Genomic DNA, 18,224 nt, shown 5'->3' with positions numbered 1-18,224 from the left:
TACTTTCGCATCATACTGTACTGAGCATAGAAAATCTTTTTCACCAAGAGTATTTTTATTCAATGGCCAAATTCCAGTACAATGAAATCCAGATTTTATGTTGGTACGAGTTGCAGATCGATCCCAAGCTTTCATACATATTGGTGCAAGGTCATAAATTGAAAATGCCTTCCCTGGATTAGAGAGCATCTAGTCATCTGATACTTGATTGAAACACCTTTTAAATGGTCCAAAAACAGTCCTATCTAATGGTTGCAATTTGTTGGATATGTGGGATGGAAGAGTTAGAATTGCAATTCTATTATCTTTGCAGCAATCAATAGCAGAAACAGATAAATGCGATTTATGATTATCCAAATAAAATAAATATTAATATTTATCGATTTTCACAAAGCCTTTGACACAGTTGAGCTAAGCAAAATATTACAGGCGCTTAAAGAATGCAGGCTAGATTATAGATATACTAAATTATTATACAAAATATACCTGCAGGCAACAACCACTGTCAGATTACATACTAACAGTAATCGCATAAAAATAGAACGGGGGGTTAGACAAGGAGACCCAATGTCACCTAAACTTTTTAATGCGGTGCTAGAACATGCTTTTGAGAATTTGGATTGGATGACAAAGGGAATAAAAATAGATGGAGAATATCTAAACAACTTACGTTTCGCCAATGATATACTTATAATAGCTGAAGATCTAGGTATGGCAAGAGAGATGGTACAGGAACTCGTTGTGGCTACAGAAAGTGTAGGTTGAAATATAAATATCTCGAAAACAAAAATCATGACCAATTTGGTACCCAACCAGAACATCAGTATTGGTGGGAAAGAAATAGAACTCGTAGATAGATATAAATACCTGGGACATGAAATTATGATTGGCAGGGATAACCAGACTCATGAACTGAAGAGAAGAACTGAGAGAAACTTTTAAAAGTGAGCTGCCCACATGCCTAAAGAGAAAGGTATTTGATCAGTGCGTCCTCCCAATCTTGACGTACGGAGCAGAAACACTTACCTTAACAAAAGCAGCAGCTACCAAACTGAGAGTCACGCAGAGAAGAATGGAGCGGTCCATGTTAGGAATAACTCTGCGAGACAGAATAACCAACGAAGACATCAGGAGAAGAACCGGAGTGACTGACATCATCGAGAAGATAGCCAGACTAAAATGGAGATGGGCAGGACACATAGCCAGAATGACAGATGGGCGATGGACAAAGAGGTTATTGGAATGGAGGCCAAGGGAAGGCAAGAGAAGCGTCGGTCGACCACCTACAAGATGGACTGACGATTTAAGAAGACTCGATAAAAACTGGATAAGAGCGGCGCAAGATAGACGGGGTCGGAAACATGAGGAAGAGGCCTATGTTCAGCAGTGGACTCTTGAGGCTGGATGATGAAATAAAATAACTTGGCGTTCTTTAGAACACTGAACATGAGTTACAAAATGCTCTAAAACTTTTAAAAAATTATCACTTGTCATCCATCGAGATGAATGCACTAAATCGATAGCACCATACTCTTCTGGAATACCTACCATTTAGCATTCTTTTTGTCAAATTTTTTCCTTGGAGACATCCACACTGGTGGAAGTGCTGTTCCATTCGTTCCAATAATACCCACTTGAGTAATCAGTTCTCCTATCTCACGCACACTACTTTACCAACTTGATACTGACCTTTAGTAGCAACTACTTTTGGAGTTTTTTGAACTGTGGTTACGCCCGTCTCGTCCAAATTAAATATATCTGATCCAGTGAAGCTGTGCCTTTTTAAAATCACCTCTAACTTACCTTGAAATTTACCGACTGTAGACTTATTGGAACTGGAAATTCTCGCTAAGCTTATATTCTCCGGGGTTCTTAAGGATAGTTCAGATTGTAGACTTAAAAATCCTGTAAACCAGTCCTTCCCAGCTGATTTGTTTACTTTACAAGACTCTGGAAATTTGACTTCGGTTTTTTCGGCAAATTCGTATGCTAATCTGAGAGTCGCTTTTAGAGTTAAACCATGGTACATATTAGAACATCTGTTAAGGTACAACGCAAGTGAGGCTTCCATTTCATTAGAAAACACTTACAAAATGTAGAGAGAATGTCATATTGTCAATTCATACTTCTCTAGGTTTCTTTACATATAAAGCTAGTGTTGATTTTTTAACTTCATGCTGTTGAGCGCTTTTTCTGATAGAAAATTTTCCAGATAAAACATCAGCTGTTGCACTTCGCATGGCTTCTTCGGGAAATCGTCCTTCGGTTAATCGCTTATATTTATACGCCATATTTTCTGTAACAATCTTATAAATTAGGGAGGGTTTGGACACTTGTGGGAGGATTTGGACAGGTGTCCATACCCCCCTCAAGACAGTTGAGATAAATAAATACAAAATTTATTAAAGCATCATTTTATATCATATGTAATAATAACAACAAACTTTTATTATATAGGCTTACCTAGTAATAATACTCAATCAGTATTCCAAAACAATCAAAACCAGCTAATTAAAAACACAGTTTCAAATTGCTAAATATTAGAACAACAGCATGGAAAATTTAGAAATTGGCCGAGCATCAAAACAAAGTAACCTGCCACCGGCTTGGCGTCTATTACTAAGAATACAGAAATGCACTTCAAGCTATATTTGCGCTTTGCGGTTATGCTTGTTGTCTATTCTGTGTCTATTTCATCGAGTTAGAATCTATGGAGAGGGCATCACGTGACTAAAAACGACCTCACTTCGGCCATATTGTTTTGACACTTTTGACAGATCGTATATGTTTGTTTACGTTTGTTGATTTTCGAATATTTTTAGTTTTATAATACTTAAACTGTAATAATATATTGTGATAGTGCATAATAATGGTTTCTTGTTCTCAACGTAGTTGCAGTGGCAGAAGCATTGTTAATAAAAAATCTTCAGGAATAACGTTCTACAGGTTAGTATACAAATATGTAAACAAAGTAATGGCCCGTACTTCAAAGAATAAATTAATAGTATTTACCTGTATTAATTTATCTTTATGTATAATATATCGTGTTTTTAGTGTTTACCGCGGGATAAATAAATTATAGTTTATTAAAAACGTATTGCACTTTGTAGATTATGATTAAATCTTCTGAATAACTAGTCATATTTTTATAGTAGTTTTAATATTATTGAGTCCGGCCATGATCTCACCGTCATATTGGTATTACCGTTAGCCACGCCTACCTACGCCGTTTTTAATACAGACGTTAATTTGCTCATAGCTTCTCCATAGATTCTAACTCGATGGTCTATTTGAATGGAAATTATGAGAGTGTCCAATACCTGCCGCTGTCCAAACCCTCTCGGCGTTGCCATATAATACAATTATTTAAAATATGTGACTAAAAACTACCGAGGAATAAGTGCGATATCATCAATGAGAAGACTATATGAAAGGAAACTGAAAGAAAGTCGCTGACATTTGTGAAAGACGATTACTTACAGACATTAAGCTTTGTAAGTTAAAAGTAGTAATTTCACAGTATGTACCCTGAATGGGATTTGCCGAATGCAATATTTATTTTTTTTTCAGTTGTATTAATTTTGATTTATTAGTAATGCTGAATTTGTCCTTAATTGTATGTTAAAAGCAAGGCCTGATCTGCAGATTCAGACTATCAGAATTCTTTGATACTTCCTTCCTGCACACACTGACGACGTACAGGCCATCTACGATCTACGCAGCAAGAAGAAAAAATTATGACATATGACGTTGCTTCTCTTGCCGCTTATTTTGCATAAAAAGAATTTTTTTGGAATTCTATTGTGCAATTAATTATTTAAAATGTATCGACAATTATCCAGATTTCGAAAAACTGTATCAGTTTTATTGAACGAAAAAACAGGCTTTATACGGATTCAACGTTTAAGTAGTTATCCAGAAGGTATTATACTGTATTCTTTTTAGAGGTTATGTTATTCTATTATTCTATATCTATTTTAGAGAATAAATTTAAAATTAAAGGCGATTTTGAAGGCAGACCGCTATATTTAGATGTTCAAGCTACGTCTCCACTGGTACTAATTCATAATTTAGCATGTCAAATTTTTAAATTACATTTAAAAAAATTTTAGGATCCTAGAGTTTTAGATGCAATGCTTCCATATTTAACAAATTACTATGGTAATCCTCATTCTAGAACACATGCTTATGGTTGGGAAACTGAAGCAGCAGTTGAGGATGCACGGAAACATGTAGCAGATATTATTGGAGCAGATCCTAGAGAAATAATTTTTACTTCAGGAGCAACAGAAAGTAATAACATAGCTGTAAAAGGCGTAGCTCGATTTTACAAAGAAAAAAAGAACCATATCATAACAACACAAACAGTTAGTATTATATTAGATAACATTGTTTGCTCAGTTATGTGTAATTTAGAAAATACAGTAATCCCAGTTATCTGCAACATTTTAAAGTATTTGCAAAATATTCAGGCTTTTTTAAAAATTGTTGGGGTAGTAGCATATAGTTAAAGGTTAACATAGATTTTGTATACCATAACACACAAGTAGGAACCTATCCCAATATTAATAGTTGTTCACAAGGAAAAAAAGGAATCCTTATATGGATACATCTTTACACACATTAAAACTAAAATACTTTACCCTAAAATAGATCAGTTTATACTTTGAAGTAGTTTTTTGTATCTTATTTATTATGGCAATTTGACTTCTTTTATATTATTAAACAACTTTTGAAGATTACAATTTTTTTCTGTTTTTTTTTTCTCTATTGTTCATATATTTTAAAGATGGTGCTAAAAATCTTTCTTCCAAAAATTACTGCTCTTTTGTTGACAGTTAATCTCTGGAAAGGTAAATCTGAAACATAAAATTCGAGACGGGTTTTAAAAAAGAAGTGCTCTTGCATGATAGTTTACCAGGAAAATTGAAAATTCTGAAATAAAAACATGGTGAACATTTGAAAAAATTGTTCAAAAATTGACCTTTTTTTCAACTTTTTTTGGTCACAAAAATTCTATAATTTTGTTTTTTGGTCAAATTGTGGTAAACTATCATAAAGAAAACCAAAAGAAACAAAATGCATCAAGGGTTATTAAAATCTACCAACTAAATCTGAAGATTAATGATTTTGAGAAAAACTACATTTTTAAAACTGGCAGACAGTTATCTTCAGATCTAGTTGGTCCATAAAAAAATAATAAAATTTTTGTGACTGAAAAAAGGTCAATTTTTGAAAGAATTTTCATTTTTTCTGGTAAACTATCACTTAAGGGTACATCTTTTTTAAAAGCCTTCTCGAATTTTATATTTCAGATTTGCTGTTCCATAGATTAACTGTCCGCCATAGAGTAATCATTTTTGGCGCCATCTTTAAAATACAGAAACAATGAAAAAAAAGAGATTTTTTTAATCTTCAAAAGTTGTATAATTATATAAAAAAAGTTTGATTGCCATATATAACAGATAAGATACAAAACAAATTGTTGAAAATGTGTCATTTTTATCATTCTTGGTACTCTCTGTACACAGTAACCCAAACTGTAAGATATCGATCAGTAGAGGTTCAAAATGTTATATTTAGGGGGTGAAAAAATTATTTTTTTATTAACCCTTTTGTTGTTAACCTGGTTCCCATCGACATACATTTTGTTGAATAATTTTTGTCTAACAAATAATTCACCTATAAGATAGATTTATTTTACTTATTTGAACCAAGAAAATTTTCGTTTTGAAAATAAAGACTTGTATAGGCCTACTAGGTACCCACCTAGGAAAATCATGCATTTTGTATAAAATTTGATTATTTTAATACAAAAATAACTGTAAGTAAACAAATATTCACATCAATGATTTATTTATTTATTATAAACATAATATTTTTTTAAGAAATCAATAAAAATACCAAATTAATGACTACATTCTATGTATTTTGATTTTTTTATGGTATGCTATGCTATTTGCTATGAAAATTTTTTTATTATCAGTAGGCAAAAAAGTCCCCTTTGGTTTGTTTTTTTTGATATCATTGTATTATTTTCTTAATAAACAATACAAGCAGCAAGAAAGAAGATGTTGAGAATATTGCAAAAAAAAGGAAGTGGCAACAATTTTTCATGAAGGACAAAAAGAGTTTACAAGGCTCTTCATCATAGTGCATTGTACTGAGCAAAATCACAGCTTTGTTTTTATTTGGTACATAAGAATATTTCATATCTTTTTTATTAAAAACAAAAAGAGTTGACAAGGGTTCTCTTATTTTTTGAAGTTTTTATTTCTTGAGAAATGTATGGCTTGTTTTTAAGTACCAACGAGAGTAAGGTTCCATGAAAGAAGAGTTTTAACTAAAGGCAAAGTTAGGAAAAATCTATCTATACTTTTGTTTCAACCAGATCCTGTGAAACTGACTGTAAGTTCGTTGATGACTCTTTTTCCTTGACTGACATTTCGAGTATTACCTATCTTGTATAAATGTATACCTGTATAAATAATTCCTTTGAACATAAAACGATTTTCTGCATTACTTATCTACCACATTTGTATGACATATTTAGTGGGTTTCAAAGGCATATACTGATTGAACTTTGTTCTCCACAGAATGGAAAGAGCTGTGATGAAATACATCAGCCAAAAAATCGTTTCGTGCAACTGCAAATTAGCATAATTTTTACCAAGAACCTTACCCCAGAAATTCAGCTCTCATTATATCCATCTTTTATATTTTCACTGTTGAAATAAAAATATAACACGCTGGCACATGAATATATTCAAACTAACAGACTGTGCTTAGCTATACCTAGTACACTGTCTTACTCATGCAAGTGGTCAATACAAACTAACTTAAACTACTTTTCAAATGTGTATTTTTATTTCAATGCCTACAACGGAATTTTATATAAAAATTAATACATGGGTACCAGGGTACCCCAGATTGGTTGGCAACACAAGGGTTAAATATAACAATTCTTAAGTCCTCTAGCCTTTTTGAGTAGAAGTGAAACATATTGGACTGTTGTACTTACCTTCTTGTGTTTATATAAAATAAAACAATCATTTTTAAAGAAAAAATAACAAATGACTAGATTTTCTAACTAAAAGACCTTTTTAAATGAAACTAAATAAACTAAAAGATCTTAAATGCTCCTCATATATAATCTCTGCTGATGATATTAAAATGTTTAGGGTTATTGAAGATGAATATGATAGTTATCTATTACAATAGAATTTAAATATTTACACTGAAAATTCCCTCCAACATCTTTATACTGTAAACAACAGATACCATCCAACATACATTAAAATGGAAGTGGGTTGGGCACAACGAAAGATATCAGGATGAAAGATAGAATAAAGAAATTGACCAGAGATCATATACAGCAAATAAATGAAAAGGTTGCAAATGAAACGGAATGATGACATTAAGCAAACTAAAAGCTCAATGTGGAAGATTCAAAGAGAGGACAGAGACAAGTTGGAGAGAGGAAAGATGCATATATTCAGCATATAAATTGATTCTGAACTATACATAAATAGATAGATTTGTGTGGACAATTACATATTTCTTATTATTTATAACTTTTACTAATTTTGTGTTTATTTTAGGAGCACAAATGTGTTTTAGATTCTTGTAGGGCCTTAGAAAGTGAAGGATTTAAAGTAACATACCTCCCAGTAAACCCAAATGGTATTATATCACTAGAAGAATTGGAACAGGCTATGACTCCACAAACATCATTAGTTTCCATAATGGCAGTGAACAATGAAATAGGTAAATAACTCATCAATCATTAATATTTTAATTAAATAAATATACTTCTAAACTACTGTGACTCCAAAAATGTATGGTACTCATCTTCTCGATCTGTATAAGCTGGTATAGCTCCTTTGCTGGTTCAAGATACTTACATTACTCAATGTACTATTATTAGCAGTACCAGTATGCAATGTATCATTTTTTTATTAAATATTTAACTATGGGAGTTGTTATGTACATTTTTGTATACTTCTAATGATGTTTAACAACTCCTTATGAATTATTTGTTTTAATTATTTTAATATCTAGGTGTAAAACAACCAATAGATGCTATAGGAGCACTGTGTAAGCAGAAGAAAATATTTTTCCATACAGATGCTGCACAAGCTGTTGGAAAAGTTCCCCTAGATGTAAACACTATGAATATTGATCTCATGTCTATTAGTGGACATAAAATATATGGCCCTAAAGGTAAGTTGTATAACAATATTTTTACAGATCACTATTTTATCAGAAATCTAATTCGTCCTTGTCAACATCATCATTCTCATTGTGTTTATGTCTATACAGTGACAACTTACTCAATCATATTTCTTCACAAGTTTCACAAAAGGTCTTCTTTGATCTATTACTCCTTCCAAAAACTTTCAATGTCAGCAGGCTGAATGAAAATTTTGTGCCATATGAAAACATGCAGATTAATGAACACTTACTGTGGCCAAAAAATAGACTGGAAGTTGAGCGAGAAGACAATTATAATTTATGATCATAGAGCCTGTAGACAGTAATTTAGACCAAAATTGACAATATGCAAAGACAAGGACGGAGAACTACTAACAGAGAAACAAACAATTATAATGTGATGGAAAGAATACTTTGAGGAAAACCTAAATGCAGATAATGTAAATGATCAAAACGAGACAATATATTTTACAGCTGGACAGCACATTGAAAATCTGAGTTATGAAGAAGTAGTTCAAATAATAAAGAAACTAAAAAACAGTAAAGCTCCAGGAACGGACAGAATTTTGGCAAAATTGTTGAAATATTGAGGACCCGAACTCTGGGGAAGAATCCATTACCTGATAAAGTTGGTATGGACCACGGAGTAAATGCCAGAGGAATGGGCAGTTGGTCTTATACAGCCAATATATAAAAAAAGGAGATAAGAGGGAACATCAGAATTACAGACCAATTACATTGCTAAATGTAATATACAAAATCCTTTCTTGCAATATCGACACTAGATTGTCAGAATACTCCCAAAATATAATTGGTGATTATCAAAATGGATTCAGACCAAATAGAGTCACTCATCATCATCATCACTGGCTCGACAACCCTTTTTGGATCTTGGCCTGTTCTAGGATTCTTCTCCATTCCGATCTGTTTCGTGCTTTTTTTCTCCAGTTTTTTATTTTTAAGGTTGTTATATCATTTTCTATTTGTTCTAAGTATCTCAGTTTCGGTCTTCCTCTTGTTCTTTTTCCTACTGGCATCTGTTTGAATATTTTGTTTGGTATTTCGCCTTCTTCCATTCTTTCTACATGTCCTATGCAACGCAGCCGTCCTATTTTGATGAATGTTATAATATCCGGATCCTGGTATATTTTGTATAGTTCAGAGTTGTATCGTCTTCGCCATATTCCGTTTTCTTTTGTGCCCTTGTATATGTGTCGCAAGATTTTTCTTTCGAAGGTGGCTAACAACGTTTCCTCTCTTTTAGTAAGTGTCCAGGTTTCTGAGCCATATGTGAGTACCGGTCTTATTAGGGTTTTATATATTTGGCATTTTGTCTTTCTTGCGACGTTTTCTGATCTTAGGTGTCTAATTAAGCCATGGTAACATTTATTTGCAATAAATATTCGCCTCTTCACTTCCTCCGTAACGTTATTATCAGACGTGACTAGGGATCCCAAGTATATAAAGTTTTTTACCTCCTCTATGTTGTATTCTCCTATTGTTATATTTTGTGGCTGCCTTATTTCTGCGTTTTTTCTTACCTGCATATATTTTGTTTTGGTCTGATTGATTTTAAGACCACTATTTTGTGCAGCTCGTTCTATTTGGTTGTATGCCTCTATCATTTCTCTTCTTGATCTTGCGATTATGTCAACATCATCTGCAAATGCTAGTATTTGCACGCTTTTATTAATGATTGTTCCTCATGTATTGACTGTTGTGTCCCTCAGTATTTTCTCGAGCACGATGTTGAACAAGATGCATGATAGAGCGTCTCCCTGGCGTAGTCCCTTTTTCACATCTATTGTTTCCGTTAATTCATTTTGTATCCGGATTCTACTTTCTACTTTTAGAGATTCTTTTATCAGTTCTATTAGTTGTGTTGGTATATTAAATTCTTTCATTGCTTTTATTAAGAATTCTCGGTTTATATTGTCATATGCGCTTTCAAAGTCTATGAAGAGATGATGGGTGTCGATGTTATATTCACTTGTTTTTTCGAGGATCTGTCGCAGAACAAATATCTGGTCTATTGTTGACTTCTGTCTACAGAAGCCACTTTGGTATTTGCCAACTATTTTTTCAGCGTGTGGTCTAAGTCTTTCATAAATGACATTGGACATTATTTTGTATGCTGCATTCAGCAGCGTGATTCCACGGTAGTTTCCACATTCTAACTGATTTCCTTTTTTATGTAGTGGTACAATACCGCTATTCCACTCCGTTGGTAGCTGTTTATTCGACCATATCTTTGTTATCAATTCATGTATTGTTTTTTGTAGACAAATATGAGACAAATAGAGCCACTACAGACAACATATTCATGCTTAGAACAATACAAAAGAAAGCTTATGAATATGACATAGTATGTATATATACTTTTAACAAGCTTTTGATAGTGTGAAAAGAAACAAACTGCTGGAAGACCTCCGAAAACTAGGTATACCAAAAAAATATATCAGCCTCATAAAAATGATGTTGCAGGGTTCAAAAGCTGCAGTTAGAGTAGATGGAGAACTGTCTCCCCTGTTTGACATGGGGGTGAGACATGGAGACACACTTTCAACCATGCTGTTCAACCCAGTTCTTGAAGCAGTCGTAGACGATGTCGCCATTATTAGTAGTGTAGCAATTTTCAGTCCCCGAACTAAGATAGAAAATAATTATATTCTGAAAATTGTTAAACTGGTTGCATACCTAGTAATTAGTGTATTCGTAACCTTCTGAGAATGATAAAGAAAAAGAAGACGAGGTTGAATTGACAGAAAAGAAGCGGATGAGTTGTTTCGGGGAGGAGGTTACCGGTATACCGGTTACGGGACGAGAACTGGTGAAGTACAGAACATAGAACATGGTGGTGTGACAAAAAAAGAAAAAGAATTCCAACCTTATCTTGGCCATCAGTGCCGATTATTGAAAAATAAACAAGTAATGTGCGTTACCGAATTATTTAAGTTATTCGTTCTAAGGTTTATTATGTGATTAGGAATTGTTAAAGAGTTGTAAGTTTTTGTGGATAAAATTGGAGATATTTCAGTCATCGGCGGTTAATTCACGATAAAATATTTACTGTTTTGCGGTAGTACATTTCGAGAGTCTATAGTGGTGCAATAGCGAGAATCGCTGATCTATCAGGGTTGTTTCTCTTGCCAAGCGACTCCTGATTGTGTATTGTTTTACTGGATGCTAGTTCGTGGGGATTGTTAGTACTCCAGAGCCAAGGTAATAGTTTTCTTTATTACTTCTATCCATGCGACAAAGATCAAGTCATTGAGGAACTTTTCTAACATCATATTTACATGTGAGCTCTGTAGCTATAAAATAATTATTGTGCCAATTTTCTTAATTAGTTAAGTATAAATAGTAATTAAATATTAAAGATCTGTTGAGCTCAGCATTCTGCTTTTAATATGACAGGCAATGCTTAATTAATAAATCTATAATAAATTTGATTTTGTTAAATAAATATTATGTTTCCTCGTAGGTGTCATTAGACACGCATTTAGTACACTTGCCTTCATATTAATATTTTATTTTCATATACGACATAAAACTTACGGACTGACGATATTTTTCCTTCCGTTTTAAGTTTTTTTAGTTTTTATAATTATTTTGAATAAAAAGTAGATGTACTATGGAGATTCCCGACTGATGCACCAGTAGATACGTTATTATACCGGTTTTACTCAGTACCAAAGATTTTATGTTGGATTCTTTGTTTATATACTTAATGACTATCCATCTTATGTCTATGGCGGTATGATTTTTATGTTTATGACGATACATTTCTTAGCATTTCTTAGTGAATTACAGTGCGCATTCAGTGTCCAACTTAGAACTGACATTTTTTATATTTTTTTGTTTGTGCAAAATAAATGATTATTATCAATATTTTCCATTTTCCTCAATGACCTGATCCACGATTGTCAATTTTTGTACCGTATATATTTACATATTTAAATAACACCAGTAATTCAAGTACCTCCTAGTTAAGTTCACAACAGTTTGGATAATCGTACCTTTTCGGCTCTTACCGACAAATTCCTATGCAAGTAGGCGGCGCCCAATATTTTTTGTCGTTTTGTTTTGTAAATTTCTGAAACCTCTCGAGTTACGACATTGCACACTGCCTCAGATATAGACCCACGACCCCTCCGAGTACTTTAATGAGCAACGGTGCATTATTACCCATATGTCGGAACCTCTAGGTTGTTGCCTCTTTATTGGCACCCAAGGTTGCTGCAGTAGATGCAAGACACAACTAATATAAACGTTAAAGGAAATTGATCCTGAAGCACAAAAAAGAGGGCTTAAAGAGCCGATTATGACGTACAGTACAGAAATCTGGCAACTTATCACTAAGCATAGAAATAATATTAGTATGGCAGAAGTGCAGAATTTTTTGAGGAGAGCATGTAAAATCTATAGGCTGGAATACATCTGAAGACATAAGATGGAAAACAATCATGTATTCTACAGTAGACAGAATTGAAATATACAATTGCTATAAGGCCCATCTTCAGAGTTGGCCCACTCTCTGAAACATTGTTTTTCCACCCTGCATCATGTATTTTCTATGCATTATGGTATTACAACTCGGGATTGACAAGTTCAATAATCTATGGGAGTGTGTGTTATATTCAATCAACAAACCTACAAGTGATGACAAAGCTGCAGTCCATATATGCTGTGTATGTAGTTAATCTGTGAGACTGTGGGTGTTTATTTGGTAATATTATGTTCACACCTGTTCTATTGCCCTATATACCTTTCCCCTTAGTCCTAACTCAGGCTCGCAGTCCCAAACTGACACAGATAAAGTCCCACATTGAAGCATTGAGTTAGAAAACATTTTTCAATTAAAGGTGTTTAAAACAGTATCAAAATAATCGATAAATGTCTCAAATGACATATACATATGTATTAAAAAGTGAATTCCATAGCATTACTGCTATTCCTCAAAGTCATTTTTTGCATCTATTTTAAAATATTTTTTATGACTCATCTGCTTTTGAAATAAATAATTTATTTGAGAAAAATAAAAAAAATAAATAACTTTGTTTAAGGTATTGGTGCTATTTATATCCGGCGTCGTCCCCGTGTAAGGGTAGAGGCCCTGCAAAGTGGCGGTGGTCAAGAAAGAGGTATACGGAGCGGCACAGTTCCAGCACCACTAGTTGTAGGATTCGGTGAAGCGTGTAGATTGGCCAAAGAAGAAATGGCTTACGATCATGCTTACATTGAAAGATTAAGTAAACGATTAGTAGACCAGATATCTAGTTCGTTAAGTCATGTAGTTAGGAATGGAGATGATGTAAATACTTATCCAGGTTGTGTAAATTTATCTTTCGCATATGTTGAAGGTGAGTTATAAAATTAATTCTATATATTTTAATGGTAGTAGTCATACAAGCTGTTTAAAGTTCCTACAATCGTGTGTAATAAGTTTTGCCGTTATTAATAAACGATAGGGGATCAAAAGTTTCAAACCGAAAAAATTTATAAAAAACGCTTATCAACATTTTTTTCAAATTTTTGGCTTTGAACCATTTCCTCAGATTTTTTAAACTAGAAATTTATTAATATTACTTTGTTGTCACTAGAATCTTGAATACTCTGATAACTGTCATGAAATGGCACTTACTCTGGATAGAACAATCAATACAAGCGCTGAAGCTTCTATTCCTGAAAACATACCATTCATTCCTAAATATAGACAAAAATCGGTTTGGTGGGATGATGAATGTGTCACACAGTTACAGCTTAAGAAGAATGCGCTTAAATTGTACAAAACCACATCCACTCTGAATAACTTTCTCGAATATAAAAAGATAGAAGCTACACCTAAAAAAATGTTTAAACAGAAAGCCAGAAACACATGGATTCAATTTTGTTCCAGTCTTAATTCCAGATGCCCATCAACTCAAATATGGCAGATGGTGAACAAATTGAACAATAAAAACACAAACATTAAACATGCTCACCCTTCAGTTGCAGAAGATATTCTACAGAAGCTATGAACCTTTTGTTGACAAACATATACCTCACCCAAGTATATTTATAGAAGATAAAGATTGTTTACTAAAAGAAATAACATCATCCGAACTGGAATATGTTATTAAGATATCCAAAACACAGCCCCAGGTCCAGATCAGATTTCGTATATTATGTTACAAAGAATTGGTATGCTGGCCAAAAGATTACTACTGCATATTTATAACTGTATCTTGTAAACTGGAATACTTCCTTATAAATATAATGATTCCTTTTTTATATTAATTTTAAAACCGGGAAAAGACAAGGATCATCCAAATTCATATCAACCAATTACATTGTTGTCATGCATTTTTAAAACATTCGAAAGTATTCTAAAATTGAGAATGGAAACTTGGATAATGGGCAAAGTATACTACCAGCAACACATTTTGACTCGCGACATTATTTCTCTGACTACAGATATTCAAACCCCTGAGCGTGAAAAGGTTCCCCCTGTACAATCCTGAAGGAATGAATACTAATATTTGTATGTAATTACGTGGCTAAAGGTTTTAAACCAACGCTAAAATACAAAAAAAATACTATGATGTCAACCATAAATTTTTATGTTTTAGGCGAATCTCTATTAATGGCCCTTAAAGACGTAGCCCTTTCTAGTGGATCAGCATGTACTTCAGCGTCTCTGGAACCATCTTACGTTCTACGTGCGATTGGAGCAGATGAAGACTTGGCACATAGTTCTATCAGATTCGGCATTGGCCGTTTCACCACACAAGCTGAAGTAGATTACACTGCTAAAAAGTGCATACAACATGTAACTAGATTAAGAGAAATGAGTCCTTTGTGGGAAATGATACAAGAGGGTGTGGATTTAAAATCGATTAAGTGGTCGCAACATTAATATTTATATGAATTATTGTACTCGTAATAATGAATTACTTTATGGCGTAAACTGTTATGGATTGTAATTATTGGATTAGTTAAGTATTTAATTTGAAAATTTTTTATAATTAATATCTCGTATATTTGATTTCTCGTATTTTTCTTGTTAGAATCATCGTAACGCGAGATATAATCTTATTTAAACCGAATTCTGTGTCTTTTCATACATTTTTAATAGTGAAAGGGCCACATAATTGAGTCCAACGTTAAAGTTCTTAGGAATGATAGATTATTCGTTTTAAATCGATTCATTATGATAAAACATTAAGTAATTTTATATTTCCAATAATGTTGATAGATGAAAATGAATATAAACCCTGATCATTAAGTGGGAAAATCTACAAAAATGGCTTAAGATAGTTATAATCAGTCAGGCTCTAATTTTGTAGATATATATCAGAAACATTATAAAGTGAATATGTTCCGCAATTGTATGAACTTTATATTATTTATCAGACCAATTAGAAAGACGCGCGCCAGCACTGGTGAGAGGGGCCTATCGAAATTACTCCTGTAATATTATAAAGGTAAATTTTTTGTGTGGTGTTAAGGTGTTATTGGCTCATTCTACTATAAAAGTTCGATTGCGAGGGTCACTGTTGCATATCGGAGCAATATAATACAAAAACACCCGCTCTTCTAGAGACATTCCTTCCCAAACATGAGGCGTCGTCGCCCCAAGCGACCTCTCATTCCTGAGCAGGACACTTCATCTGGTCAGGCAGTGCCCATTATGCAAATATCTCAGCTAAGCCATGCCATTCTTCAACAAGAGCCTTTATCTAAGAGGGTCTCGAATACTATTCGAACACCCTTCACCATACCCGTCATCCTCGACCTCCCTTCTGAGGATGAGTCGGTTGACTACCAGAGGAATTCCTTATACTACCACCTCTCAGGGAGAATCATTCCGGATATGACTCCGATGTTTCCTCTACCAAGTCCGCCCCAAATACAGCCACCTGCAGACTGAGAACTCAAGCCTCCTCTTCTGCCACCAGAATGCAAACTACTGCACACTTCTGCAACTAAACTTCTTCAGCCAAATATTTTTCAGCCAGTGCAAGCAATGTTGCCTCTACATCTAGCCATACATCAGCTTTTGCCTCTACTTCCGCAAATAGAAGCAATCCCAACGGGATTGTGGAGGTACCTTCCACCTCCACAGCTTACACCAAGTCAACCTCCAGCTCTCAACAAACGGGAGCAAAAATTCTATTATTGTATTATCATTATCCCAGCGGTCTATAAGACACAGAGGAAATTCTACCAAATAGATAACGCTGAACAACTTCTGATGGTCAGCATGGTCAACTTGAAAATGGTCCTCAAAAACCGAGTTGCCTAACTTAAGACATATAAAACAATTGAGCTCAAGTAAATGACAAAAAGCTTCAGAGCAGCAGACCCAGCTATCTTCATCGAGGCTAAATATTCAAAAGCATCTAGAAACTCAAAAGCTCCTGCCCTAAGGCCGTCTTCATACCAGGTGCTCACAGACATCGATTCAGACAGCTGCTTGAGGTTCTGGCGGCCAGTTTGAACGAAGCAAAATTCCCTTTTAACCCCTTGCATATAATTATCTCCAAACGTGGGATACACCCACCAAACTGGTACGCCTCTCTCTCGACTCTGAGGAGCATGTCATCCATTTGGATGGGCTGATAAGACGTTGTGAAGCTCCACACGCTCCCAACATTACCCGTTCGACTACAAAATACGGTTGCCGTCGGTGATGCCAAAGCGGACACGACATTCCGTCGGAAAATGTCAAACAAGAAAATCTACGTGTCCAAACTGCGGCAACATTTATCACAAGACCACCAACTACCAACTGTCCTCTTCTCCGCCCGCTCGAACCAGTGCGACTAATGCGCGCGTCTGTATGCGCATAAGTCAGCAAGATTTCAGTGTATTTTGGACCTTCACGGGAAGGTGCGTCAGCGGACCACTGCGCGCGCGATCGCCCGCCCGCACGATGCTACGGCGCAGAAACTCTGGAGTAGATGCCCAGTGACACGGACATTTCGGAATGTCAAACAAGAAAATCTACGTGTCCAAACTGCGGCAACATTTATCACAAGAGCATCAACTAGCAACTGTCCTCTTCTCCGCCCGATCGAACCAGTGCGACTAATGCGCGCGTCTGTATGTGCATAAGTCAGCAAGATTTCAGTGTATTTTGGACCGTCGCGGGAAGGTGCGTCAGCGGGCCACTGCACGCGCGATCGCCCGCCCGCACGATGCTACGGCGCAGAAACTCTGGAAACATTTGGTCAGTTTTGTGTTAATTTTGATGTCTTGTTTTGTTGTTGTTGCGATCGTGTTTTGAGGGTTTAAGTGTGCTGCATTCTTTGTGTGCTGTTTTGTGTCCTATTTCGTTTCTTGTTGTTTTCATTATGTTTTGTGTTGTTAGTTTTTCTAAATTCTTTTTTATTTTGTTAATTGTTTTGTCTCTACTATTTCCGTTTTGTAGCTGTAGTATTAGTGAATCAGAATCTGTATCAAATGTTATTGTTTTGTTTCTGTATTCTGGTAAGTTTTGTGTAATTATATCTGTGCTTTTAGGTTGTTTATGTGTTCCATTGAGTTTATTTTGTAATTTATTCTGATGTTTGTGTGTAGAGTCTATGTTTATACTTATTGCCCAGCTTGTTGTTGTTTATGGTTTTGATACTGGGTCTGTGTAGGACTTAATGTCCAGTGTCTCTGTGTCGTGTATGTCTCTTTATCGTTCTGCATGTCGGGTGTGGTATGTTTGTTGTTCTGAGTTTCAGATTGTTTATTGTGTCTTTGTTGTCTGTGTATGTTTTGTAGATAGCAAAGGTATCCACGCGTAGCGGTGTAGTTCCTGCCAGGATGTGTAGGGCCGCTGTTGGAGCGATGTTGTATGCTTTAGTGATTGCACGCAGAAATGGTCTCAGCCAGTTGTTTACCAATTCTAGTGTCGTTCGCTCTTTTTTCCCAGATCTTTGTTCCGTAGAGGAGCATGAGTTTCACCACGTTTTCGTAGATTGCCTTTACATTCTTTGGTGGACGTCCCCAATCTATGCTTGCGATAATGAACAGCT

General features: G+C 34.7%; 1 protein-coding gene across 1 annotated transcript; it reads left to right on the top strand.

Annotated features, from left to right (window-relative positions):
* Window positions 1-3,739: 3,739 nt before the first annotated feature.
* On the top strand, window positions 3,740-15,241 carry Nfs1 (Nfs1 cysteine desulfurase). Its single transcript, XM_072541230.1, has 7 exons — window positions 3,740-3,922; window positions 3,982-4,055; window positions 4,113-4,367; window positions 7,602-7,767; window positions 8,062-8,223; window positions 13,281-13,577; window positions 14,826-15,241. Exons 1-7 carry the CDS (start codon window positions 3,823-3,825, stop codon window positions 15,110-15,112), a joined length of 1,341 nt encoding a protein of 446 aa, XP_072397331.1. The 5' UTR covers window positions 3,740-3,822; the 3' UTR covers window positions 15,113-15,241.
* The last annotated feature ends 2,983 nt before the right edge of the window (window positions 15,242-18,224 follow it).

This window comes from Diabrotica undecimpunctata, chromosome 8 (genome assembly GCF_040954645.1).
Source record: "Diabrotica undecimpunctata isolate CICGRU chromosome 8, icDiaUnde3, whole genome shotgun sequence".
In the NCBI taxonomy this organism is placed as follows: Eukaryota; Metazoa; Arthropoda; class Insecta; order Coleoptera; family Chrysomelidae; genus Diabrotica; species Diabrotica undecimpunctata.
The sequence above is the reverse complement of the archived record's forward strand: the minus strand, read 5'-3'. Positions and strand labels throughout refer to the sequence as shown.